The sequence below is a fragment of the Glycine max genome, chromosome 17 (assembly GCF_000004515.6).
Source record: "Glycine max cultivar Williams 82 chromosome 17, Glycine_max_v4.0, whole genome shotgun sequence".
Taxonomy (NCBI): domain Eukaryota; kingdom Viridiplantae; phylum Streptophyta; class Magnoliopsida; order Fabales; family Fabaceae; genus Glycine; species Glycine max.
In genome coordinates, this window is record NC_038253.2 from 3,885,294 (window position 1) to 3,912,670 (window position 27,377).

General features: G+C 33.6%; 3 protein-coding genes across 7 annotated transcripts; 2 read left to right on the top strand and 1 right to left on the bottom strand.

Moving 5' to 3' along the window:
• Positions 1-1,806: 1,806 nt before the first annotated feature.
• On the bottom strand, positions 1,807-7,933 carry LOC100777018 (protein Brevis radix-like 4). 4 transcript variants are annotated; one of them, XM_041011349.1, is made up of 7 exons: positions 7,467-7,933; positions 7,358-7,388; positions 7,139-7,273; positions 6,679-7,061; positions 3,796-3,931; positions 2,838-3,238; positions 1,810-2,544 (listed from the first exon to the last, which is right to left on the bottom strand). In XM_041011349.1, exons 3-7 carry the CDS (start codon positions 7,238-7,240, stop codon positions 2,415-2,417), a joined length of 1,152 nt encoding a protein of 383 aa, XP_040867283.1. In that variant the 5' UTR covers positions 7,241-7,273; positions 7,358-7,388; positions 7,467-7,933; the 3' UTR covers positions 1,810-2,414. The 4 variants fall into 4 exon arrangements, with proteins under 4 accessions (XP_014625625.1, XP_014625626.1, XP_040867283.1 ...); XM_014770140.3 differs by having other exon boundaries at positions 1,809-2,544; positions 7,139-7,224; positions 7,358-7,932; XM_006600383.4 differs by having other exon boundaries at positions 1,875-2,500; positions 7,358-7,923.
• Positions 7,934-11,677: 3,744 nt separating this feature from the next.
• On the top strand, positions 11,678-17,724 carry LOC100803760 (phospholipid:diacylglycerol acyltransferase 1). Its single transcript, XM_003550574.5, has 7 exons — positions 11,678-12,426; positions 13,321-13,543; positions 13,635-13,918; positions 14,392-14,716; positions 15,157-15,416; positions 15,769-16,268; positions 17,116-17,724. The coding sequence occupies exons 1-6, from the start codon at positions 11,996-11,998 to the stop codon at positions 16,250-16,252; spliced, it is 2,007 nt and encodes a 668-aa protein (XP_003550622.1). The 5' UTR covers positions 11,678-11,995; the 3' UTR covers positions 16,253-16,268; positions 17,116-17,724.
• A 4,606-nt stretch (positions 17,725-22,330) lies between these two features.
• On the top strand, positions 22,331-27,248 carry NF-YA19 (nuclear transcription factor Y subunit A-19). Of its 2 annotated transcripts, none has more exons than XM_006600097.4 (6): positions 22,331-22,791; positions 24,209-24,270; positions 24,960-25,067; positions 25,143-25,214; positions 25,334-25,510; positions 26,735-27,248. In XM_006600097.4, the coding sequence occupies exons 3-6, from the start codon at positions 24,996-24,998 to the stop codon at positions 27,053-27,055; spliced, it is 642 nt and encodes a 213-aa protein (XP_006600160.1). In that variant the 5' UTR covers positions 22,331-22,791; positions 24,209-24,270; positions 24,960-24,995; the 3' UTR covers positions 27,056-27,248. The 2 variants fall into 2 exon arrangements, with proteins under 2 accessions (XP_006600160.1, NP_001240022.1); NM_001253093.3 differs by having other exon boundaries at positions 22,587-22,694; positions 26,735-27,246.
• The last annotated feature ends 129 nt before the right edge of the window (positions 27,249-27,377 follow it).

A 27,377-nucleotide genomic window follows, 5' to 3' on the forward strand; every position in this document is an offset into this window, starting at 1 on the left:
TATTTCGCTCGTATCAATTGATCTATGTAAGATAAATAAATATGAACATTATCAAGTTAGGAATTTCTTTGTGATAATAATATGACTTTAATTTATTTTCACATCTATATTTTCTACATCATATCCATTATTGATTTTATTTTTCAAATTTCCCTTCTTTTGCTTCTCTCTTCTTTCCGTATATCTTTTAAAGTACGAAATGATTATTTTTCAAATAATAGTTTGATTATCTCTTAGCAACATTTAATACAGCATTTATGAATGCCAGCAGAAACCAAAACAGCGCGGAAATCTAATTAAAATAATAATTCTAAATTGGGTAATTTTTTTCCCCATCAAATCGGACGTCTCACTATAAAACAGGGACTGTGGAGGGAAAAGTTTCAAATAGACGAAATAAGTTTTGCCTTCCACGGGCCCAAAGTATATTTTGACCAATTAATTTAAAATTAATATCTCAAGTAATTTTAGGTTATTAATATAACATTCTAATCAATCAATCAATTGAGTTAATGAGTTAATTACATTATAAAATAAATAATTTTATTATATATAACATTAAATTTTTTAATATATATTTAATGCGTATGTAAATTTAAATAATAGATGTTGTAAAAATTAATTTTGATATAAATCATACGAATTATTTAATCCATATATTTTTTATAAATAAAAAATATTTACTATTACAAAATTTAATATATATTAAATTTTGTAATAATTAATATTTTTTATTTATAAAAAATATACATATTAAATAATTCGTATGATTTATAACAAAATTAATTATCACAAAATTTATTATTTAAATTACATGCCCATTAAATATATATTAAAAATTTTAGTATTATATATAACATCATTATTTATTTTATAACATAATTGACTCATTAACTCAGTTGATTAAAGTGTTGTGTTAATAACTTGAAAGTCATAGAAATCTTATGTAAGAAAATTAAAAAAAAAAATTACAAATGAAGTTTATTTGTAAGAGTCATATTACATCCATACGATCCGTATGACTCATAGGATGAAAGGGCAAAATTGAAAAAAATGCGAAAATGCTGGGTGCACCCCCTAAGTAGAAGGGCTATGAAGCATTGAAGCCCATGGAAGTTTTGGGTCAAAGGTTTTATTGCATATGGCCATTTATGACCCCAAAGGGAAAATTTTGGCAGTTCATTATATCACTTGCGGCTTTTTATTGTCGATTTTGTTAACTATAATATTATTTTTTAGAGCGTTTATAATCATTAAATATTAATAAAATTTTATTGATTAATGCTTGCAAGTTACATACACAAGATCATTTTGGGTAGTTTGTTTAAATTTATTTATTAAAAAAACATTTATTTTAATAAAATAAACAATTTTTTATTTTCTTAGTATGTTTGTGTAAAGTGTTTTTCTTAAAAAAAATTGTTTATTTTGAGAAAAAAATCTTATCTATTTATTAAAGAAATATTTTTTAAAAAATATTTATTTTAAAAATTTAAACAAACCAGCCCTTTCTCCGATGTCCCCCAAGGGAATGTGTACGTGAAACGTGGTAGAATGAAAATATTCTATGTTATTTTAATAAAGGATAATAATTATTTTTTTCATTTTCCTGTGAAGGTTTTGCTAGACATTTAGCTATCTTAATTTTTAATTGTATCAACATTTTTTTATTTATAATTTTGAACGCATTTTTCACCAACTCAGTTACACACTTACAAAAACAGTCATATAACCAAGGACTTGGCTTGGAAATTAGAGACCAAGTAACGAGCTCATTATCGTGCCTTTTACCAGATAAAAAATCAGTACCACTGGAAACGTGGAGCTTATGTTTATATTTCCTAAAAAATATTTCGTTCTACAAGACGCAAAACAATACTACAATGATATTTATTCTGAGTACAGAAGAATCAGGAACGGAAAGAGCAGAGATATTAAGACACGTATGCAAAAAGAATAAAGAAAAAAAAAACAAATAAAGAGTAACTCAGGAACAAATAAACCTGGTGACATGCATTTTCATATGTTTGTGCATCATAACTGATGCGTGATGGACCTAGAAGTGTAGGAACAAAATGATGAAAGTGGATTCATCTTCTTTATCCAATTTGAATAGTAATAGAATTTACACCCACCAGACTTCTCAAACTTTTTAAGTAAATCATTGCTGCTCTTGATCCGCTAGTATCTTTACTAGAAACTATATTTACCACCCACATTCAAGAGAATATAACCTGAACCGATCACATGTAAATAGCCCAAAAAAAGGCAGAGATGCAAGTAGCACCTCATCTGACATCTTCACCTATAAAGAGATTTAATAGTAGTATAACAAAACAAATATGGAACAATTTAATAAGCAACACCAGCTCCACACTTTGTAAAGCATCAGCAGCCACCTCCTTTGTAAAATCTCACAACTCACAAGTATTGTTCATGTATTCTGGCACGGTTCTCTTCCCACCATAATCTAGCATGCATCTCCCCAAACTTTTCTCGGCTATGTAACACATGAGAACACCAAGAAATAAATTCCATAGACTTCTACATCAAAATTCAACCATGAAAAACAAGCACAATGTATATGTTTATGTATGTATGTATATATCTTCTGCTGCCTAGATTTACACCATCCATACACAATGGAGGCAATGGTCTGTGGGAACAAAATGGGAGGCAGTAATAGACAAATCAGCACGAAAATTTGAGCATTGCCTGTTTCCTAATTCTTATACTATAGGCCAATTAAGTGGTATTGTATTAAATGGTTAGATATTTGACATAGTAATGAACTGCTAAAGGGCATTTTCCAGTCATGAAATTGGCAGCAAGTGTACCTGAACCTGACTCGTTTGAGCTCTCTTGCACCACCTGGCAATGCTCTGATCGTAATGTAAACCCCAGGTTCATCCTGTTCAACCCATTCAGTCTCCAATTCACTAGCATTACTGATTGAAAAATCACCCGAGCGATCAGCCTCTCTGGATGAGCTACTTCTGATAGAAGCCTCCATTGATGATATCTCTGTCTTGGCCGCACTAATGGTGGACACTTTTGGTGTTGAGTTCATACCATTTGAGTCATAGAAATGCCGAGATTGCATAGACTGATGATCAAAGGAATCTGAGGATGAGTAACCCATTCCCATCCCTGTTGGACGGTACATATTACGAGGTAACCGCTCACTGTTCAGTGGAGGTGTTACAGGGCTTTCTTCTACTGATTCAAGCTTTGAGCTCTGTTATGAATCCAGGTAAAATTAACAAATTAAAAGCAGTAAAGCAATAACTTTGAATTCAGTAATTAAGACAAAAGTGAGAAAAGAATTATTGCTGGAAATGATTATTTGTTTTTAAAGAAAAGGCAAAGCTAGTAAGAAGGCATTGAACAAAAGGGAGGGTTATTAGTTTGTCACAATGAAGCACCTGAACTTTTTAAAGTACATTCACTGTATTTAAGGAGAAATTATTAGGTAATTTTGGATTACACGGGTTTATGTGACACCGATATAAGTTTTTAAATTTATGAAAAAATAATTAATGATAATTGATTTATTTTATGCTTCACTCCTTAGACGATTTATTTTATTTTGCGTAATCGGACTAAAAATCACTGCCCTAAATAAACAGGGTTGAATCAATGAACTCCCAATTAATTAGAATTCTGTAATTTGACCCATACTTCTATATGCCTGCATATAGGAATTGAACGGCCTATGCATTGCCCCAAGTAACATGCAGCAGCCAATTAGTAAATTGTATATGTTTTTACATGTGTATAAGCTACCCAAATTACCTCATCTTCAGATCTTAGAGGCGTTGGAAGAGGAAATGCTTGGCGGTTAAACCTTTGAACATTGTAAAGTTCCATAACCTTGTCGTAGTTCTCTGCCCACCACCTTTGAGCTTGCCATTTATTGAACATCTCTCGACTATACATAATAGAAAATAAACCAAAATTCAATTCACTTCTCTCTAGTCCTGATGTCATCATATGAACTATGTGCATTAGAACAAAGCACCATTGGCATTTAGCATCTGAATTTTGGAAAAGAGCAATGCAACAGTATTACAAAACAGTTAAAACTAAATTGCCCCTTTTGTCCTTCCCATCCCACCCTGTTTTCCTTTAACTTATTTTTCTTTTTTCATATATGTGATGTTGGGTAGATTGGTGGAATAATGATTCTTTCAAACGAAATGATAATCAAGTTTTTTATTTTAAACATATTCTGTATGAGTGGTGTCCGCGTGACTATACAGCTTAAAACATCAACTAGTTTCGGTTTGTTGCTGCTATTATGATGTTATTTTGTTGACCAAATAGCTTTCTTAGATGAATTGCAAGTTATTTTAGTGGTTTATGACACTGTAATCCATCATGCTAAGTTACTCAACTGATTACTTTTTGACAAAGAATTCTCATATAAATAATAAAAAGCAAAACCGATCATTCGGTGTGTGGAATAAGTTGTTCTACAGCCAAAATTTGACCTTACATTTGGGTTTTGTCTAGACAATCAAAAGCAGGTGGGTCCAAACGTAATTAGTGACAAATGCATAACTAAAATCCACCAAAACATGAATTGACTTAGATTTTTTTGGGGGTCAAATGAATTGATTTAGATGGTTGAATAGGTTTTAAATTTGATTTAGCTTGAGATAAATAAATGTCTTAAATTTCTGCGTTGAGGTTGTGGAAAAGACAAAATAAGAGACAGAAAATTATGCGTACATAGACCCACCCACTAATTCCACATTGGTTGGGACTGCATCACAAGTCACCAAGTAGGACCAACATACCCAAGTGTCATTCATGTTTCTATCCTACAACAATTTAAGAAAAAAATGTGATAAAAGAATATCTATAAGAACTATACTGTCTATCTTTAACATTATTTCGTGCCCACGAGTAGAGGTTCATATTTTTGTCTTGTATATATTTCCGGAGTGGATGATGATGGGAGCATTCCCTAGCATATTGCAGATTAAAAGACAAAAAACTGGTGTTAGACGAAGACAAAGTGACGAAGAATCGCTGAATCAGGCATGACACAACAAAATTTGAAAAGTAAAAAAGGAAGCAGAAGAGTTTCCTCCGACCACTCGACAAAACTCGGTTTAAAGGTACCAACACAATCAACAACGACCCACCAGGGCCACCACCACTTAGAGGCCACAATAAGTTCTCTTTTGGACACCTTTTTTGATTGCTTTTGGCAAGAGCGTGAAATTTTACCGAGGAATGTGGGGCCCAAACCTACTCTCACATGGTATTCACGGAGGAGGAGTAATCATGCTTTCATTTATAGCATTGGGGGATTTGGACTTTGGATACTTGGATTGGCAGCGACAAGTGAGCATAAATGCATAATTGTGATCAAGCCCCGTTCCCACTTAATAACGAAAGACGATAACGTGTCAATGGCATTAAGTTCCAAAAATTGGATGATTTTCTGGAAACGGCAATTACCATTACTCACTGCTCTCCTCAAAACTCATGAAAATCATCCATAGGATTAAATTAAAATTTCACTAATACGACTTAATGGCATTTCACTGTATTGTCAAGATCAAGATGGAAAGAAATAAAGTTTTAATATCTCTATGCATATTATAATAATTATTTTACTATTATAATACATCACATTTTAGGCAATGCGATGCGACACATAAAATCAGAGGAATAAAACTTTATACTGACATCTATCATTGAAGGAATTTATTCCTACAGTTTAACATTACACAAAAAAAATGCATAAATAAATCCACCGACAATTTAATAATATAAACTATGACAATTAAAAATATTCAATTGTATTTCTATTTTAAAAAATTATCTCCAATAATACTCTCCGAATCGTATATTAAACGTGGATAAGAAGTTTTAACAATGTATCTCACATAACTTTTAAAAAACACTTTTTTTTTAAAAGAACTTTTAATAAACACTTAAACTATTTTAATTACAACCAAAGGGGTCTAACACTATTTTAATTACACCGTTGTTATATTAGTGTTTAAGATAACAATAAATCCGATTGTTAATCATTTTATATTTTAAGAGAATTAATATTATAAAAAGATTGTTCAAATTTGTATGGTATATAATTAAAGAAAGCTTGAGATATTTACATTTATCACATCTTAAGAAAAAATGTGTAAATGAGAGACCCTATCATTATACTGGCCGAATTCGAATCCCGTCGTCCTCATGAGAATTGTCTTAGGTTAATTAGCATATGAACCAAGAATATTAGTGTTCCACATGACTGATTCTTTGGGATTCTTAGAAAATGCATATAACAATTCATTCTATATTTTTCACTAAAAAGTGGGGAATATCTTGGAAAAAATCAGTTAAGAAGCCGCAAGTCCAAGTGAGAAGCCGTTTCATTCCAGACATAGCTAAGAAGCGTATGCAGAGGCGAAAGCGACCCTACTAGTGAGGTGTAGCAAAAGGCACTCATTGTCATCATCACTGTCTAGACGATCCAAACAGCGACCAATCATCACCCAACACTCACACTCACCGTCCGATCCAAACCCCCAACGCCAACGAAAACAACCACACCACTGCTACTGTCGCCCCCATTACAAACACAGCACGAGACCAGACCCGTAACGTAACCAAACATAACAATAACATATCATAACGCAGTAATAGTATAGTACGTACCTGAACCGTATACGCTTGAGATCGTTCCCGCCACGTGGCAACGACACGAACGTAATCAAAACGCCAGGCTCCACCTGCGCAACCCACTCCTTCGGCTCGTTCTCTTCAACGAACAGCACCACCGGCTCCGCCCTCCGTCCGCTGGCGGAGTTCGGCGTTCCCTCCCCGCTCGAAATCCCCTTCAGCCGCGCCTCCATCTCCTTCCCCCACGTCCTTGTCGTCGTCGAGCTCGAGCTCCCCGTTCTCCGGTACGACCACCGGAACCGGTCCGAATCCGCGTCCAACTCGGTGGCGTTGCTCCGAACTCGCCCCTGCGTCGCTGGCCCCGTGCACGGTGCGCAATGCTTGTACGCTCCCGAAGCCTTCAACGCCATATCCCTTATCTAAACACCGAAATTAACTATTAACAATCGTTTTCACTTTTCAATATTCAATTTCGTGGCTGCTACTTGTACACTACCTGAGAAGTAAGGGATTTGATGGCTTGCGATTTAGCGGCGCTTGTCGCGTTGTCCGGATCCGATTCATCAGGTTTCTTTGGACGAGCTATGCACGTAAGCATTTTCGCTTCTTAATAATTAATCAAATTAAATCTCTGCAAAAAAAAAAAAACACGGATTCCACTACACTTCACTCGCATTACAGAATCTGAAAGAGAAAGATGAGAATTACAGTGCACCTGAGCGTGAAGCCGCGAGTGACGAAAAAAAAAGGAGGCTTAAAATAGAGCGCGAAAACCGAGGTGGTGCTGCGAGTAGGAACCATGCGCAGCAAATTGAATTAATAAATGTGCGAGTTCAATCACGAGATCAGAGAATCTCTGGTGGAGACAGGAATGGAATGTTATTATAATAATAATAATGGATTGCGGAAAATGAAATTCAGAAAGTGGGAAGAGGGGGCACGGTGTCGGAGTCAATGGTGGGTTCTCCGGTGGCGGCAGGGTAGGGGTGTGATTCTATTGGTTTTTTTTTATTTGGTTTGCTTTGCTTGGTTCGGTAGAAGCTATAATGGTGTAAGAGTGCTGCTGTCTGCTACTGTGGATTTCACTTTTTTTTGTCTTCCGGGCTTACCGGTTACCGGATGTTAACTGCATGTGGCGCCTCTCGCGCTTACTGTGTTTTCTAGTTTTTTATACTTGTTTGCTCAGTGTTCAAGGAACTTAGTGCTCACTTTCTTGGGTTTGTGCTTGGCCCATACGCGTCTATGTACTGAAGGCTCAATTACAACCCAACAAGTAAAACTGTAGAAGGCCACGTTCTTGATGTTACTACATGAATATTACTACTAGTTCTTTATGCCAAAGTCGTATATAAGTTTTTAACAGACGAGGAGTCCTCACCGTATTAAAGCAAAATAGATTCACAATGCTGTTTTGGGAAGGGCAATGGTTCGAAATTGTGTGCCTATGCTTGTCGTAAATAGTGATAATCATAAAAATTTTAATTAAGTGGACCATAGTCAGCATATGTAATCAATGGCACGTTTCAGAAGGTTTTATGGTATGGAATGGATTTTCATGAAGTATAGTAGTATATCTTAATTACGATGCCACTTTTGATGAAAATATTACTATTAAGACGTTTCCACAAACTACATTACAATTAAGACACTTTTAATAACAAATACAGTAAAACTATAAAAGAGTAGATTTATACTTGAGACAGTGGTATATCTTAACATTATTGGGTTACACCAAAATTAGTTTAAATGCATAAGATGGATGGATTTGGAACTTTCCTTGCATGAGCACCTCTTCAACTCTTATATCTCTTTCTTTTAAATGGCTTTTAATTAAATAGGTGCAATCTTTTAAGCTAAATATGACTCTGAGAATCTTGCTATAACTTTTTTTCTAATGGTAAAATACTTGATCCAACAAGACATTGTCAATTAATTAAAAAATTACTATAAATATTTCATCACCACTAATTTATCTATTAAAAAATAGTAAATAAATGCATCAGATTCAAATTTTGCAAGAAGTTTTCACTGTGGTGAAAAAAATGTAAACTATACATGAACATCGTATTTTATCTTGATTTATTTTAAAATTCTAAAAAAAAAAAAGAAACAAAGTTAAAAAAACCTAAATAATGATTTATTTAGGTCCAAACATTAAAGAGGGTTATGAAAATGACAACTACTAGACAAATAAAAAATAAAAATTTTTTTTGTACTGAAAAAACATTTAAGGAACTGTTATTCTCACCTTCGAAACTGTTATTCTCACTACCTATATGTGTTTTTTTACTAATTTTTTAAAATATCTTTTTCATGAAAGTATGTTTCAATTGTACAAACCTACAATGAAATTACACTTTTGTTGCAATGTATGGGGAGAGAAACAAATATATGCAACAAAAATATAATTTTGTTGTATATTGTGCAACAAAAACATACTTTCATAGCATATATGTATTTTTTCACCCCAATCATTGTAATAAAAATATGATTTCATTGCTTATATTTGTGCCTTGCCCTCTAAATCACAATGAGAACATAATTTCATTGTACACTTTGTAACATAATTAAGTTTTTGTTGATTTGTGTTGATAGACAACCTATAATTTTGGTCAAAACCAACACCTCAATCATAGTACAACAACCATGGTCAAAATGTGCAACAATTAACAAGCTTTGAAATCAACATTAGAGGACTAAAGTCAATAGTAATTGATATCACTAAAATCAATACACATAACATGAAGAGATGATAATAATAAAGTAACTAATATGAGAGTAATCAATTGAAATGATATACTAGTATCGTCTATTATATATTGAAATCCTCTTGTTAGAATAAAAAATAATAAGTTAAATTCTTGTATATATTATAGATATGGTCTTTATCATGAATGAGTTTCAAGAGTGTAATATTTTTTTCATTGTGATGTAATAAAAAACATGGGACAATCATTCTATAAAAAAAGAAGATAGAATTTAGTTAATGAACAAATTTACATACTTACAATTTAAAAATGGGTACTTTTAAAAATGATTTTGCAAATGTAAATTATATGAACATGTAATGTAGACTCTACCTCTATGTATGCCATGTATCTAGCTTAACATATCTCGTTATGTGAAAATTAATAATAAAAAAATGAGTTAGCTGCAGCTTGACTAATATAGTGAATAGAATATATATTAATTGTTTTTTTCGTTGTTAAATTGAAGAGCTATGGTGACAACCAGTTAATTTTTTTTTTATAGGAAGGATGTTAACTCATTTCATTAATAATTTGTTGATAAATACAAGTAGGAATTTGATCAAAGATTTGGACACAAACATAAGATATTGATGCCCTAGCTAAGGTGTGAGCAATAATATTGGTTGATCTCCTAATGAAACTTACCATGGAGTTTTTGAGAATTCAGAAGTTAAGTTCAACATCTAGATATTCTTGCTATCTAGTTCAAAATGAATATTTGCAAGACCAAGTTGTTGGCCACATTGGATACCATGCAAAAGGCCAAGTGCTTATGCCAAGTTCAGGAGAACTATCAAAAGTCATAGATTTTGCTGCAACGAAGCTTTCGTTCTCCCCTCTAATACATATGGCCACACCATATTTACTTGACTCATTAAAGAGGGTTGCGTCTGTATTGATTTTGTAGAAGGCATGCGTTGGTTTCGTCCACATGTGAGGAACCTGAAGGTGTTGACGTTGCAATTGTGTATTATTAGTTGCAGCGTACGTGTTCATTGGTCCACTCGTTGTGCAGCTGGAGTGCTAAGTGAACGGATGTTTCTGGTTGGACATCGGTCTGGTTCCACAACCCCTGATTTCTTCGAAGCCAAATGCATCAGAGTGTCATGCAAAAATTAGTGTTGTTTGTTGGGGGCAAAGGATTCCAGCAAGCTGAAAACTAGTTGGTTAACGTTCTCAACTTGAAGAATATGATCTGAAATGATGTCCCATAAACCTACAGATTCCCACACTCTCACCACATGATTACAACCAAACATAACATGCCATGAGTTCTCAAAATTTGTTTGGTAGTATGTACAAAGATTAGTGCAAGGGACTCCCTTTGATTGAAGGCAATCTCTTAGAAGGCGCCACATAAAATGCTTAACCTTGGGTGGAATGTGTAGTCATTTTGCACCATGTTATCCATGAGGTGGTGGTGGTATGTCGTGCGGACAGAGTAGTGGCCATTCCTGCTAAATTGCCAACATAATTCATCATTAGAAACAACATTTAATAAAAGAGTGGATTGGATAGCAAGAATGTCATGTTCATTGAAAATTTGGTACCTGACCTGTTCCAAGCCTTACCAGAATTCTCATGAATGATCTCCAAGGGTTGTTACTGTTCTTGTCGTCATATTCCAAGTATTCTCCTAATGATTTTCCGGTATTTGCTCCTGCGTTTTGCGACATGAATCCAATGGGGACATTATGAATCTAAATCCAAAAAGGAACAAAGAAGAGAGGGTCGTCAAACTGCCATGGGCCTCTTTACAATACTCTCTGGAAGTCAACAACATGAAAGAATTGAAACAAGAACAAATTATCATTGATCTGTGAAATCGAAATGCCATTCAGTGGTCGCCATACTAGCGACATACGTTCCTGCATGAGTTGAAATCGAGTAGGCTTGTCAGACATGAAACGTCCAACAAAGCATAGTGAGAGATCAATTTCAGATGTTTCAGTATGTTCCTCGGGAATTTCCACCTCAAATTAAGATACTATCTGGAATCGGGGCTCAGTGCTGTAGCAAGGGTTCTCACTTCTCACGGGAGAAAAATCATCAGATAGATCATTTAAGACTAGTATCAAACCAAACAGTTTCTGTAATAAGACTGGAAAAGTCGAAATACTGAGCCTTGCGGGTTGGTAAGCAAGTCGAGGAAAGCAAGAAAACCTTCCCCACAAAAACCAAGGTACCGTTCAATCTTTTGAATACAATGGTTGAGTACCGTACTTATTCATGTTCATGTTCATTCCCGCTTAATTGCCTATGCCGCTCATTGTTCTGTCAACAACAACAATTCGCACCGCATCCAGAAACCTTACGATCCCGCCACGTGTCCCAATCTGAATACCCTTTCTCCTCACTCTGAGACCGAGACCCACGCACACTTAAACAAAATTACACGCCCCCAGCAGGACGACAGCCAATCAAATCCTTCCACGGCGAATCTCACTCTCCGTTCATCGGCCGCTAGGGTTCCGTCCTAGCCTCTAAGCTCAAACGTCACTGTCACAGAATCCGCCAGCTCAGAGCCTCGTCTCCTCCATTAATGCACTTTCGGTCTTTTCAAAGCATTTAAACTTTAAAGCTTCTTTTGACACCTTTATACGATGTCGTTTTTACGACGGAGAAAGGCCCCTGCGAATCCCTCGCCAAACGAGGAGAAAGAGAAGGATAAGAAAAAGGTTATTAAGGAGAAGAAGATTATCAAAGGCGAAAATATAATAATAAAGAGATGGTCGTGCGTGGATAGCTGTTGTTGGTTCGTTGGACTCATTTGTTCAATTTGGTGGTTTTTGCTCTTTCTATACAATGCAATGCCGGCGTCGTTTCCTCAGTACGTGACGGAGGCGATAACCGGGCCGTTGCCGGATCCTCCCGGCGTGAAGCTCAGGAAGGAGGGCTTGACGGTGAAGCACCCGGTGGTTTTCGTTCCCGGAATTGTTACCGGCGGGTTGGAACTCTGGGAGGGTCGCCAGTGTGCGGATGGGTTGTTCAGGAAGAGGTTGTGGGGTGGCACCTTTGGGGAATTGTACAAAAGGTACCTTTTTCTTTTTCTGCTATATAGGGATTTGAATGTGTTTCAGTGGCGTATTTGTTTGAATTAGTTATATGAGAAAAAGTGCTTGCATGTTGTATTACTTGATTGGGAAGTAAGCAAGTGGCGTTTTACAACAATGGCTAAGTTTGTGTTTGGGAAATGACTGGGAGTAACTTCTAGTGAGTTGGAATGAAACTGACATGCTACTATTTATCAACTGCCATGTTTTCTTATGTTGAAAAATGAAAAAGTACTATTTTTTTCTTTGCTGGATCCTGAAAACTGCCAATGCTTTTGTTGTAATTCAGAAAGATATAGCGGAAAGTATTTAGGCAATATTCTCTCCGAAGTACCTTTCTTGTATTCTTCTGCCATAGTGTACTGATTTTTGTTAGGAAGCATGATGGTGTAAATAACAACATTACAATCTACCATTATCTATTTGTCGTGTTAGGATGACATTTTTAGGCATTTCCTCTAGGTTTGTAATCTGTACTTTTCCTATATATATATATATATATATATATATATATATATATATATATATATATATATTTGTGTGTGTAATAATACGATCATCATTTGGTAGAGGGAATGAATCTAATGTCCTTAGTATCATTAATTGTAAGGCAGAATTTTTACACACACACAAGTTGATTTTGGGCTGAACCTTTTTCACTGGCACTTATTGAAGTCCATCAGTCTGACAGAGTTTGGGGAGTTTGATTCAAATGTTCAATGATTGTAGCCATTCCAACATTTGTCTTGCAGCACATTTATCTGTCCTTTTTTATTGGCAAATATATTTGCATCAAGTTCTTGTTTTGTGGATGTTTAATAACTCCTATAGAATTTAGCTATAATGGTATATGATTTTTATTTTACCTTCTGCAGACCATTATGCTGGGTTGAGCACATGTCACTAGATAATGAAACAGGACTAGACCATCCAGGCATTAGAGTTAGGCCTGTGTCTGGACTTGTAGCAGCTGATTATTTTGCACCTGGTTATTTTGTCTGGGCAGTTCTAATTGCTAATTTAGCTCGCATTGGGTATGAGGAGAAAAACATGTATATGGCTGCTTATGATTGGAGAATTTCATTTCAGAATACAGAGGTAGTTCTCTGTCCTATCCTGTATTTTATTTTTGTATTCATTTTTGGTAAACCCTCAGATGGGCTTTTCTCCCCCTTCTTCATTTGACCAGGTCAGGGATCAAACTTTGAGCAGGATGAAAAGTAATATAGAACTCATGGTGGCTACTAATGGTGGTAATAAGGTGGTTGTTATTCCACATTCAATGGGTGTTTTGTACTTTTTGCATTTTATGAAATGGGTTGAGGCACCAGCACCAATGGGTGGAGGGGGTGGGTCAGATTGGTGTGCCAAACATATTAAAGCAGTGATGAACATTGGGGGACCTTTTCTTGGTGTTCCAAAATCAGTCGCAGGACTTTTCTCTATAGAAGCCAGGGATATTGCTGTTGCCAGGTTCTTTTTTCACCACTATAATTTAAATGCTTGGTTCTGTGTATGCTTTTTTTTTAAACCCAAAGTTTCTTCTATGTCTCTTGACAAGTAGATTTTTTAATGTGTTTTACAGATTATATATCTGTAGGAAGTGGTTGTCTAATTTTTATCCCTTTTGATTGGACAATAAGTTTCTATTCTAGTGTCTGTATTCTGTTACCCCTCGAAAGCTCAAGTTTTGATCAATATTCTTAATAAGTCAATCATCGGTTAATTTTGTACAAACTTCTTTCATTCCTCCAAAAACTATTTTATAATGCTGTTGATCTGTTTATAAGATCTTCAAAATTGTGTTTCCTTGACATATATAAGAATTTTCTCAAGTTTTGTTAGGGTGAATTTTTCTGTAATTTCCATTGATGATATTGTTATAAAATGAATCATGTTAGCTGCGAATACATATATAATCTAATGAATCTCTAAACCTCATACAGGACTTTCGCACCAGGTTTTTGGGATAAGGATGTTTTTGGTCTTAAAACTTTACAGCATCTAATGCGGATGACCCGAACGTGGGATTCAACCATGTCAATGATACCCAAAGGTGGGGATACTATATGGGGTGGCCTTGATTGGTCAGCTGATGTATCCTATAACTGCAGTGTAAAGAAGAACAAGAACAATGATACTTACGGTGCATTTCAAAATGGCAAAGAGAATCTTGGGTTTATGAAAAATATAAATTATGGGAGACTCATATCGTTTGGGAAAGATATAGCTGATTTGCACTCCTCCAAGCTTGAGAGGTTGGATTTTAGGGTAATGTTCCTAATATATACATTGAGCATTTTGTTTATAATCTCCATCCTTCTTTTTAATGTTGGAACAATAGCATTTGTAGACATACCTGATTTGTCCTTTTGAATATCAAGAATTCAGATATTTAACTTGAGTATTTATATTTAGTTGAATAGCTGAGCTTTCAGTTTGTATATGAATATTCATGGTTACATAACTTTCTATCGATTATCAAATTCTAATTTAAAAATTGCTCTCTATCAGGCCTTTCATGCCCTCACATTGAAGTGAAATTTTCTCCTTTTATCAGTCAATTGCACTTACTGATGGAAGTTCCTCTGTATCTGTCTCCCAATATTCTCAAACTGTGGATACCTGTTAACCATGTGCAGTTAGCATCAAGTGTTTTTCTGGATGGCGTTGTTAATATTTCATGTATTGTTTTTTGTTAAAATTGACAGGGTGCTCTTAAGGGTAGGAACCTTGCAAACACATCTAACTGTGATGTGTGGACAGAGTACCATGACATGGGTGTTGATGGAATCAAAGCTGTTACAGATTACAAAGCTTACACAGCTGATTCAATTTTGGATCTACTTCATTTTGTTGCCCCCAAGATGATGAAGCGCGGGGATGCTCATTTTTCTTATGGGATTGCTGATAATTTGGATGATCAGAAATACAAACATTACAAATATTGGTCTAACCCCTTGGAAACAAGGTGAGGTTCTTTACTTTGATTTTGTTCTTGTAGTTCACTCCTTATAAAAGATGAAGTTGAACTGGGTGCTATTTATTTTTCCTTCATCAAAAGCCTTTCTGACCATTTTTAATGTTATACAAAGCAAAGCACATCAATCTAGTTCAATTGGGTCACTGGGGCGGGGGGTAACGAATTCTACTATTGCATAGCACTTTGCTACTGTGTAATTATTTTGTTACCTGGATTGGTGGAACTAATGGATTGTTGATTTAACTATTATCAACAATTTCATATCATGCTGTTTGAAAATATGTTGTTTCTACCTGCCTGTGGTTTGTGTTGTTTTTAATATTCTGTCCTGCTGCTACAGATTACCAAATGCTCCAGATATGGAGATTTACTCTATGTATGGGGTTGGGATCCCTACAGAAAGAGCCTATGTCTACAAGTTAACTCCTCAATCTGAATGCCACATTCCATTTCAGATTGACACCTCAGCAGATGGTGGAAATGAGTACACATGTCTAAGGGATGGAGTTTACAGTTCTGATGGTGATGAAACTGTTCCTGTTTTAAGTGCTGGTTTCATGTGCGCAAAAGGTTGGCGGGGAAGAACCCGCTTTAATCCTTCAGGAATCCAGACATTCATAAGGGAGTATGATCATGCCCCTCCAGCTAATCTTCTAGAAGGTAGGGGAACTCAGAGTGGCGCTCATGTTGATATATTGGGTAACTTTGCCTTACTTGAAGATATTATACGAGTAGCAGCTGGAGCCTCTGGCAAGGACTTGGGTGGAGATAGAGTGCACTCCGATATTTTCAAATGGTCTGAAAAGATCAATTTGAAGCTCTAGATTCACATGGTAACCGGTAAGTTTATTCCTTGGCCTTTTGGCATTAATTGTGAGCCTTGGCCCAAGTATAGTCTAACGCTGCCAACTTCCTTGTCCTATCTTAAGTGAAAAAATAGATTATAAATGTTTGAATCAGGGTAAATATTTTGATGCTTCTGATATTCACACAGGATGTTTGTATACCGGAGATTGAATTGGTTGTGGTTCAATTTGTTGAATTTGTAGTTGAACCATGATTGAACTGGAGATATAGTCTGTTCATGATCTGGCAGTTCAACTGTTGTTTTTTTTTTCTGTTTTTTTTCATGCTCTCAGCATTTTAAGTTTTTATACACTGATGGATACCAGTTTATAGATATCATAAAATCTTTGGCTTTGGAATCACATAAAAACGGAGTCAATGTATTAGCTTTAACTATCAATGTCTGTTGGTCTAAAGTGCTGTTTGAATAAACTTCTCCATAAACTCTTGTAGGAAAAAAAAAGGTAAAATGAATTGAGCTTCTCTCATGAGTTAAAATCAACTTATTTACTTCTCATCTTACTTTTACAAAAATTGAGGTGTATGGGAGAATTAAGAAAGTTGATTTTAGTTTATGAGATAAGTTTTTACCTTTTTATTTTCGTCTAGAAGTTTATCTAAATAAAAACACTAACTACTCGGAGAGCTTTTTCCTCTGAAACAGGTTCACTTGGCTTGATTTGAATTAGTTGCAAGTCCAATGTGACTTTCAGATAACAAGGGTCTAAGATAAAAAAATATATTTTAGCTTTAATTTATGGTGTTGGCCAGTTGGCTTATTGACTCGTTTTCACTGTTAACATTTCTCTAAGAAACTTACCGTTGCTATTTTTCTGACCAGATTACTATCTTCACATCATTACTTTAGTACTTGATAGAATCCTATCTGCTTCAACTGTTGACTGTTGTGCTTTAAGATAGAGCTGAAGGTATGAGATCTGGAGCTGATAGACCAGTCGCAGTGACAGCTTGCTTCTTACTCGGATTTTATCTATAGAATTTCATTGTTTCGGGAAAGTGTTGAATCTGTTTACAACCCCCATCCCCAAGAAAAAAAATTATACCAAGCTCTTAGTTTAGGTGCATGATTCATGCTTGACGAGAATTTTGTTGATTGCATTCATTGATTTGATTATTGTCAAGTGTATTGGTGTTAGTCTGCTCCCGTTTTCACTCTACTAATTTTTTATGCGCTGCACGGACTACATTCTCTTGTCGGTCAGAAGTTTTGAAAAGATTGAATCCAAGCCTCAAGTATAGGAATAACAGTGTCGTAGTGTAGTAGTTGTTATTATTATTATTATTATATCCTAACACTGGAGTTAGTTAGGAATATTGTTTGTTATATCACGTTGTACCTTCCAATTTCCATTATGATGGGTTTATAAATGCATGGTTTTAATTTGAAACCAAGATTTACTGTAAATTGGTGTAAACAATAGATTATTATTGATGAAGTTGGTGGCAAGAATTTCAGATGTAGTTTCTTCATCGTAAACTTTTTCTTTGTTGATAATATAAGCTAGTGTGATGTAGCTGTTCGACACAGCACACCAGGAAGTGAAAACAAAAATATGGTGTAAAGAAAAATTGAATGTTGAATGTTAAAGCCAAGAAAGAACAGTTGAGTTGCATTTTGCCAATTGTGCAAACAGTGGATTTGAGTTTGCCCGGTGGGTGATGCTTCCATATAAAAAAAACCCACTTTAAATTTTGAGATCAAGGGTATAAGCACTTTACGATCTCGTGTAATAGTTCTTGCCATTTAATAGAGGAGATGCAAGAATCAAAGAAGGGGTTTCATTTAGGTAAAGGTAAAAGAGAATTTAGAAGATTTGTGGCAAAGTCAGCCTAAGTCTCAATGTCTGTTTTGTCATAGCTGATGTGTAGAACCTCAGGAAACAAAATGGTACACTGATACCATGTAGGGTATGAAAACATAGAAGAATGCAAAAGAGGTAGCAATCTTTTGGGTTTTTTGGCTCCCTTCTGATGTTGAATAAAGACCCAAATGAGAAGGTCTATTTTGTCTTACTTATTTAAGTGGAGAAGGGTGAGATTAGAGAGAGAATCATTTGAGAGGGAAAAACAGTTACAAAATATTTAGAAAAAAGAAGAGGAAAAATCATTGTGATTTTTGCACATCCCACCATAGAGTGTTTTTCAGATTGTAATTGCGAATTTGTTCACCGTTGGATCGGACTGATTTTTAGACAACAGGTTCTACACACGTGATACTTTAAATTGTCTGGTTGGATCGTCAAAAAAATATTCAGAGAGAGATAAATATTTTGCATTCTATTATCTATATTTTGGGGTTTCATCTTCTTGTTCCTATTATATCAAATGGATGTCTGTTTTGATTTTTATCTTTGCATTAAGGGATTGTCCAGGTTAAACAAATTGTGTTAAATATTAGTGTTAGATTCTTGCAAGTTTTGGGAAATTTTATTTCTACTACCTGTTACTCTATTATTAAATTTGTTATTGTGTTTGACATATTTTTTCATCACAATCAATCTTCTGTAATGATCCGTAGAATACAAAATATATACCGTCATATATGGGCTAGCATAAGGCAAAAAGCTTCATAAGTTCATAACCAACTAACAAAATGTTTCCAGTGAAAAAACTAACAAAATATTATAATATAAAGAAACTAACTAAAACTAATAGCTAGCCATTAATTTATTGCCATCTATCGATAAATAGATATAAAAAAAATTGAAATTAAATATAAACAATAGAAGGATAACCAGAGCATTTATGATCATCCACAATAAGACGCACGTGACAACTAACTTGAGTCCTTTAAATATATGTCAGGATTCGATTTTGATTTCTAACTATATGAATAGAGTAAATATGTGGAGAAAGAAGAATTTTCCCCAAACTAATGTTCTATTTAAAGAAATTAGTCTCATGATTGTTGATTATTGGATCCCTTACAGTCAAAAAAATAAATTATGATCTTATATCTCATGTAATTTTTTTTAATGACTTCCTTTGGTCATATATATAATTCCATAAGTCAGAAACTCTATAGTTTGTTCACCCACATACTACAACTTATTGTGTTTGATGCCAATAATATGAAAAATATTTTTTTAAGGACCCGAAACTAATTTTTCATCTTCCTTAATATCATCGACATATTCATTATTGTATGACAATTATTCTTATAAATATGTTTAGTTGTTTACTGATTATTCTTATATTCTTATAACCGGTATGACTTGTTTGACACCATGTACTGCAACTATTTATTGGTTCTCGTAGGAACAAAATAAATTATCTTTGTTGTTGGAAACCATTGGTACTGTGATAAACAAAATGTGTAAGAATTTGGTCTCAAGTCTAATTTAATAATTTATACCTTCCAAATACATCTTGTTCGCCTTCATTCTAGCTAGAAACATTGGATTTTACTTATCCATTCATGTGCACGACATGAATAATCCTTTCATCCTTTTTTTAACATATTTGATTACTGATTAAGAACTTGAAACATCAATCTTTGAACTAGAGACTATTTGTGATGTAAATAAAAAATGATTTTCCTCCACGTCAAATTACATAATAATAAATACTTGGAATCACAATACTATTCGACCTCATCTACAACAGACATCTTTTTACTAATTTCTAATTGTAAAGTCATTTTAACCGTTATTGAATATGTTTCTTATCAACATATTTAAACAAGTACTTCATAAAATTTAATTTATTACAAAACTCTATATTGATATAAGTTTGATATTTTATCCTCAACTTTGAATTGCAAGGATTGATAAAACTATTATTCAACTCGATTCATTTTTCTTGTTGTCATTATTCGTGTGTCTAGCCTTCTTCCATAATTTGGATATTCTTCTTTATCAAATGATTTTTTTTTTAGCAAAGACTCATCAATTTGGTTGACATTAATACAGATAATGGTAATTTTTATATTGATTTATTGTTGCAGAAAAATATTGCTATGCTTAATGAATTTTATTTTAGCTTAATTTAAGACAAATAATTTATTTAGCTATTAAAATCTTTTCATAAAAATGATAAAGAAATATGCCTTTTATCTTTCTTCAAAATAGATTAGTCTAGCAACGCAATTAATTTATTTTTTGATAAAAAGCACGCAAATTAATTTAGTAGATAATGTGATAAAAATTAAAAGATAGAACTTTAGAACTCATAAGTAATAAATTAAGAAAAGATATCATATTCCCCAAAAAGAATCACAATTCATCTAAAATCTCTTCCTCCTTTTCTGTTAGCTGGCCATCCCATCACAACGATATCACTCTCTGTCCAGCTATGGCTAACCAAGAATCAACTTCCCCTGCCGGATCAAGTAAGGAAAAGGATCACATCACTTATCCCCACCCTGTTTTACCTTTTTATTACCTCATTTTTTCTTTATACGTGTGGTTTATATCTTTGGATTCTCTTGTATTTATCCTTGGATTATAAAAAAAAGAACTTTAACTTTACTTTTGCAATAACAATTTTTTTGCTCATTTAAAAAGGAAAATGAAAATGATTGGCAACCTTGCATGGTATTTTGCTCGTACGTTGTTGGTCTAAATTATTTAATTCCATTCTACCGACATTTCTGCACTTAATCTTTCTTTCCCATTTTATTAAAGAAAAAATAGAAACTTTAGTATAGATTCTCTTTTACACAGTGAAACCTTATCCACAACCAATTCAAATTGATTTATTTTACAAAAAAATCAACGAGAAGTGAAAGCGTGGAATAGGCGACGTTAACAAACGTTAATGTTAACTTAATAAAATAATAAATATCATTAGAATCGTATGAGGATAGACTTGATCGGACTAATATAACATTTCTTTGTCCTTTTTAAGATAAGCTTGATCCACCATATATTAATAAATTACCATGCCTTTCAAGTTTCAACAAGAAATATATATAAAAAATTAATTAAATATCAAAACATACATATCTGTCTATTATTTATCAAAATATACATATGTACTGTTCATAAAATAAATTCAGGTTAAAAGGATATTTTTACCTGTTTAAGAAAACCCATTGAGAATTCGGATGCTCAACCTGATTTTTTTTAAAGAAAAATTAATTTTTTAATAGATTTAAAAATAATATAAATAAAGAAAATTAATAAAATTAGAGAATATTATGATACAATTTTTTAGTTATCATGTAGGTATTTAAATAAATTACAAACTTAAGACATTTGAACATGTTGTAAATTTATCTTAAGTTTAATTTTTGTTTCGTTGAAATTTTTTTTCTTCTTATGTATATTAATTAAAAAATGAGAAAATTAATTAATAATCTTAAAAATAAATTAGAAAAGGGGAAATAATTTTAAAAAATTAAATTGATAAAAAAAACAGAGTAAATAAATAATTATTATATCTTAATTATATAATACTGGAGAATTAAAACACTTTAACAATTAAAATGAAAAACATACATAATAAAACAAGAATGTAAGAACGTACTAACAAATACAATTAAAACACGAAAATAACAAAATTAATTATAATTTAAAAGATGTAGTGTAGCAAATATGTCTTTATATTACTTTAAAATCTATTAAAAATTTAATTTTCTTAAAAATAAAAATTAAAAAATTTAAAGTTGAAAATTCAGATGGAGGGGACTTGAATTCTCAATTGGGTTTTCACAAAATTTTTGAAAAAAAAGTGTAAATTTGAATTCCCTCAACTCGAACTCAAATTTACGATAAACATTTATATTTTGGTAAATAATGAAAAAATATATATGTTTTGATATTTAATTAATATTTTATGTATGCTGGGGGAAAAATTCTCGGTAAACTAATGATTCTCGGTAAAGTGAAATAAATAAAAAGAAAATATTAAATAAAAGTTTTGAATTAAAATATGAATTACACGTTATTTTATTGTTTATTTTTCAGCATTTTTGTTTTCAAACAAACGGGGTCTGAGAACAATAAGAAGGTGGTGGGACATTTTCGGAATTAAAATCAGTAATATTAATTTGCTAGTATATGGTTATATTTATGTGGAAGGTGGCGTGTATTGAATTGTTGTTGGTATGAGTGGGTTTGATATTAGGGTGTTACTAGCGCGTGGAGGGAGTTGGAAATAGCACGTGGAATATGGGGCGCGTGAGGAAAGTATGAACAGTGAAGGGCGGCGGGGAGGTGAGTGCTGAAGAAGAAGGCCCAAGGGTTGAGGAAGGGTGTAAGTGGGGCCCTCAGAAAACATAAGCAAAGGTAGGAGCGGGTGTTGTGTTGTGAGAGACTATTTAATGGACTTTCTGTGTGCTTCTTCAACAAAGCCATAGAAATGAAAAATTAGAGAGTGAGAAGAGGAAGAAGAACATTCTAGAGGGAGAAACATTACACAACTGAACCCACAATTCTATTACTGTTTGCTTCAAAGGTATTCATTCTCTTTCTCTTATTTTTTCTCCACTCTCCAGTAGCCAGTAGCCACCTTTTCCCTTGCATCCTCCTAACCTTACTGTCGGATTCTATTGGTGAGTTTTAAGATTGCTGTTTTACCTTTTGCATGTGGACTTTGAGCCCACCCTATGTTGTTAAGGTTACTAATTCACTATATTTGGAAACTAGTTCTGTTTTTTTATCATTGGTATTCTCTGGATTATAATGTGATCCAACTATTTTGGACTTTCTTCATAAACATGCAACCACTTCGGGTTTGTTTGTCTCTCTCAGATTGTTTGAGTTTTGAGGTGCTACCTACCATGATAGCAAAATATTCTATTTTCTTGTGAATGGCATTTGCGTGATTTTGGTTCTGATATGGTATTCTATAACAAAAGGCCCCTTGCCCAATGTATGTCGTTTGCTTCTCTCTTCTCCGTTAGAGTGTACACTGAGGTTGGGTCATGTTTTATTAGACCCTTTATCCAAACTGATCAAAATACATTACTTCGTTTTGGTTTGGGGTGAGTCGGGTTTGTATTTTTTTTTTTTCTGTTAAATTCTCGATCAATGACAAGTTGGGTTGGATTGGATTGGGCGGGTATACAATCATTTTAGTCTCTGAAAGTGGTGGGTGCTGTGACATCATTCACTGAAACTAAGAAAATGTCAAATAATTCCTTGAAATAAGTTCTTAAACTTAATTTAGTCTTAGTCCCTAAACATAAGTTAATATTATCACTGAAGTCATTCGATTTTTTGAATTTTGAACTGATATAATTGTCAATTTTCACTTTTTGAGAATTATTTTAAAAGAAATCTTTCGATTTAAGGAATAATGTGACAACATCTTTTAATTTCGCTTACTCAAAGAAATTTAATATTTAAAACTTAAATGTTTTTGGATTTTCTAAAAAACTGTAGATACTAATAATATGATCTGGTTCATGGGTTTAAAAAATAAAAAACCCATTACCTGATCAAAAAGTCATCGGATTTGAACAGTTCAGGTTGGGTTCGACCCTAAACAACTCTTGAATCCAAACCAATTTGTTTGGATTTAGTTGGTTCAGGTTCACATGTTACCTGAGTCCTGAACCGATAACACCCCTACTCTTTTAAGTTTCAATAACTATATTTTGTAAATTGTACATTGTCTGCGAGTTGACTTCTTTTTGTCGTATTGTATTCCTCATTGCATTCTAAAATATTTAAGACATGTGAAAATTCACCAAAAATTTAAAGACATGTGAAAGGGAGATCACAAACTTGTTGTCATAACAAACTTCTATATTTTCTTGAAGACTTATTTTTTTTCCTACCGTTTTTTTCCGAGATCCAGACAGAATATATTAAATTCGATTTAAGAGGTGGAGATTGAAAGTGTGGAAAATTGTCTATGCTTTATATATCCGAGTCATTGTGTAGCTCCTTATATATGATTCACTAAAGAAGAATGTCCTTTGAGCACTTCTTAATTGTTTGCTTAATAAGATGCTCATTTTGTAGGATATAATTGAAGGTTTTGAGAACTAAGGCTGCAATACTGTATACATTCTACTCAAGGAATGGTATGCTATATTTCATCCTAAAATACTTTTTTGTTTAGAATTATCCATTTTTGATAGTTTGTTATACATTCTAAATTACCTACCATATCTGTAATAGTATTATTGATAACTGTGATTTAAGTAGATTTAGGAACAATGTAGTTATGGCAATGGTATATAGTGTAATAATTTATTAGGGAGACGGCCACTGTGGATTTTAGGTGTTTGTAGTGGCCGTGATGATAAAAATGAGGGGATTATTGATGTATTGTTAAAGATACGTAGAATGGGCTGGTAATCCCTACTCCCACATGTCTTGAAGTTGTGAGTTTTCCATTCAAATGAGTGGAAGTACTCTTTGGTAACTGGAATTTATTAAACATAAATATGTGGTAAACTGGTTACTCTATTCTTCTGTTCTCATTCCAGGTAACTAGCTGATTTGACATTATGTTCTTTTCTTTTTTTGGCGGCTATCTTTGATCCATCCTATAGATATCTTATTTCAGGAACATTTCATCCCTCTCTCCCAACCTTTGGAAATAAATGTCGTGTTGCTATCCTTAGGATTGTAAATATGTTCTTTCCCGTGCTGTTGTTCCTCTTTTGTATATCATGCATTACATTTGCACATTCTTTTATAGGAATTTGATGTTCTTTGCCTTACATCACCTTGAAACCAGTCAAACTTGAAACTATTCCTTTGTCAGGTCAATATCTGGAAATTTGCTATGTGGAAAGGTTAAATGAAGCCATTCTTGTCGAATCATACTGATTCTATGTACAATTGTTCCCAAGTTGGTTGTAGTCATCCAATGGTACGTAAAGCTTCTATTTATGGATTTGTTGCTTGCAGTTTTAGTTATTTACTAGATATCGTCATCCCATTTCAGGCTCATACTTCTTATCCCTGTGGTGATCCTTATTTTGGTAGTTCAATAGTTGCTTATGGACCACAGGCTATTGTAAGTTTTGTCAAGTACATTTTTGTAGTGCATGGTCTTCGTATTTGAATGAGATTTTAGTACTCTTTCATTTAATAGAATAATAATTTAATATGTCACTGTCTTTTTAAATTTATTAGAATCAACAAATGGTGCCCCAGATGCTGGGATTAGCATCCACCAGAATTGCATTACCAGTTGATCTTGCAGAAGATGGGCCCATTTATGTCAATGCCAAACAATACCATGGTATACTGAGAAGGCGACAGTCACGAGCAAAGCTTGAAGCTCAAAACAAACTCATCAAAAGTCGTAAGGTATGCTTCCCAAAGTATAGTTATACATTATTTTGATTCACCCTGTTTATCCCACTGGATTACCTTATTCATGTATGGTCATGCGTTATTTTTTGTGGTTTTTTGGGGATAGGGAGGCAGGGCTGTGTTTAGAGATTATAAGACCTAAGGTCAAATTTTAATTTAATACACTTTTTTTAAAAATAAATTGTGATTTCATATTTTAAATATTATTCAAATTTCAAATTGATTATCAATTAAAGATTTAAATTAATCTATGCATACAAAATTTCAACATGAAATGAAATTTTAACTAAATATGTGATCTTATAATCAACATTTTTCGTTAAAATATCTTTTATATATATATATATATATATATATATATATATATATATATATATATATATATATATATCAACCATAGACTCACTCATTAAATTTTGTACTAATTTCAATAGATTTTTTTTAGGTAAAGGAGATAAAATAGATATAAAATATTTTTCTTTCTCTTTTTGAAATAAAATTAAAATTTTTCTTAAATGATTTGTGATAACCATTACATTATAACTTAAGATTATGTAGTCTTATTAATTAAAAAGTAATTACAAATAATAAATCATATCTTAACAAAATTTACCCGTTAATAATTTAAATTGACAAAAAAAATATTAAAAATGAAACCCTTGGGGACTTAAGGCAAAGGCCTTATTGTCCTTATGGTCTCAATGGCCCTGTGGGGAGGTGGGGGTTGTCTTTGGAAAGAATATTGGTGAGGAGGAAGAGACGGGCTTGGTTGTAAATGTATGTTTCACCTGCTTACCTGCTATGGTGCATAAATATAAAATATAGTTTCCTTTTCTATATAATTTTTTGTTTTTATTTTATAAACTATATAATTTTAAGTTATTTGAGCTATGTTATGGGAGAAAAAAATGCACCCAATAGATATGGAGGCATTATAGAGTATTTCTTTTTCTTCCTCGTTTGGATAGATAATTAAATTTAGAATATAGCCTATACAGCTAAATTATATGTACAGTCTAGAAGCATTACTTATAATTGCAAGGGAGTATTGGAGGAATCACTCTGAATATTGAAGTTGGAAATGAACCGTGATACAGTAGAATTACAACTACATGTTGCATTATTCTGTGAAATGTTATTATTACATTTAGTCATATGGCAAAGCTGTAGAGCCTGCTTTCTTGAATCTGATTTGCCTCCTTTTGTAATTGATTGCAGCCATATCTTCACGAGTCTCGGCACCGCCACGCATTGAACAGGGTTAGGGGATCTGGGGGACGCTTTCTTAGCGCCAAACAGCTGCCACAGTCTAATGCAGAACTAGTCACTGATGCCTATCAAAAGAAAGATGCATCAGAGGCAGAAAATCATCCCTCAAGCACCGGTGAAAATGCATCTATCACATTCACAGCCATCTCTGCCTTAACTAGTATGTCCAGTAACAGTGTCAATTTCCCCAACATGGCTGGATCATCGCAATGCAGTGGGGGACTCACCTTTGGTGCTGGAGCTCTCCAATGTACTTCAGTTGGCCGATGAGAGGTGGAACCAATCAAAATCAACTTCACTGCTCTGGCAAATCATCCTTGGCTTAGTCACTTTACTTTCTGTCTTTCATGTGCTACAGAAATGTTGTCTTTTGGAACTGCTTTCCCATGGTTTTTGAAGTTGCTCTTGTTTCTATTGTTGAACTGGACCAGAAAGTTTGTGCTTGAAAATTTAACTTTTTTTATCTGTCCGTGCATGGTCCTTGCTTTGCCCAACCCCATCTCCAACGCCTATAGAACAAAAATGGAGTGAAGAAAATGAAAGTTTGCACATCACTGACATCAACAGGTATCTGGATGAAGTAAACACAACG

Excerpts from the sequence above, each read along its gene's own strand:
- NF-YA19 (XM_006600097.4), top strand. The coding sequence starts at position 24,996 with ATGAAGCCATTCTTGTCGAATCATACTGATTCTATGTACAATTGTTCC. Across the intron at positions 25,068-25,142 it reads TTGGTTGTAGTCATCCAATG|GCTCATACTTCTTATCCCTG; the intron begins GTACGTAAAGCT and ends ATCCCATTTCAG. Across the intron at positions 25,511-26,734 it reads AACTCATCAAAAGTCGTAAG|CCATATCTTCACGAGTCTCG; the intron begins GTATGCTTCCCA and ends AATTGATTGCAG.
- LOC100803760 (XM_003550574.5), top strand. The coding sequence starts at position 11,996 with ATGTCGTTTTTACGACGGAGAAAGGCCCCTGCGAATCCCTCGCCAAAC. Across the intron at positions 14,717-15,156 it reads TTGAGAGGTTGGATTTTAGG|GGTGCTCTTAAGGGTAGGAA; the intron begins GTAATGTTCCTA and ends TAAAATTGACAG. Across the intron at positions 15,417-15,768 it reads TCTAACCCCTTGGAAACAAG|ATTACCAAATGCTCCAGATA; the intron begins GTGAGGTTCTTT and ends CTGCTGCTACAG.
- LOC100777018 (XM_041011349.1), bottom strand. The coding sequence starts at position 7,240 with ATGCTTACGTGCATAGCTCGTCCAAAGAAACCTGATGAATCGGATCCG. Across the intron at positions 3,932-6,678 it reads CTCAAGCGTATACGGTTCAG|TCGAGAGATGTTCAATAAAT; the intron begins GTACGTACTATA and ends TATTATGTATAG. Across the intron at positions 2,545-2,837 it reads CTCAAACGAGTCAGGTTCAG|AAGTCTATGGAATTTATTTC; the intron begins GTACACTTGCTG and ends ATTTTGATGTAG.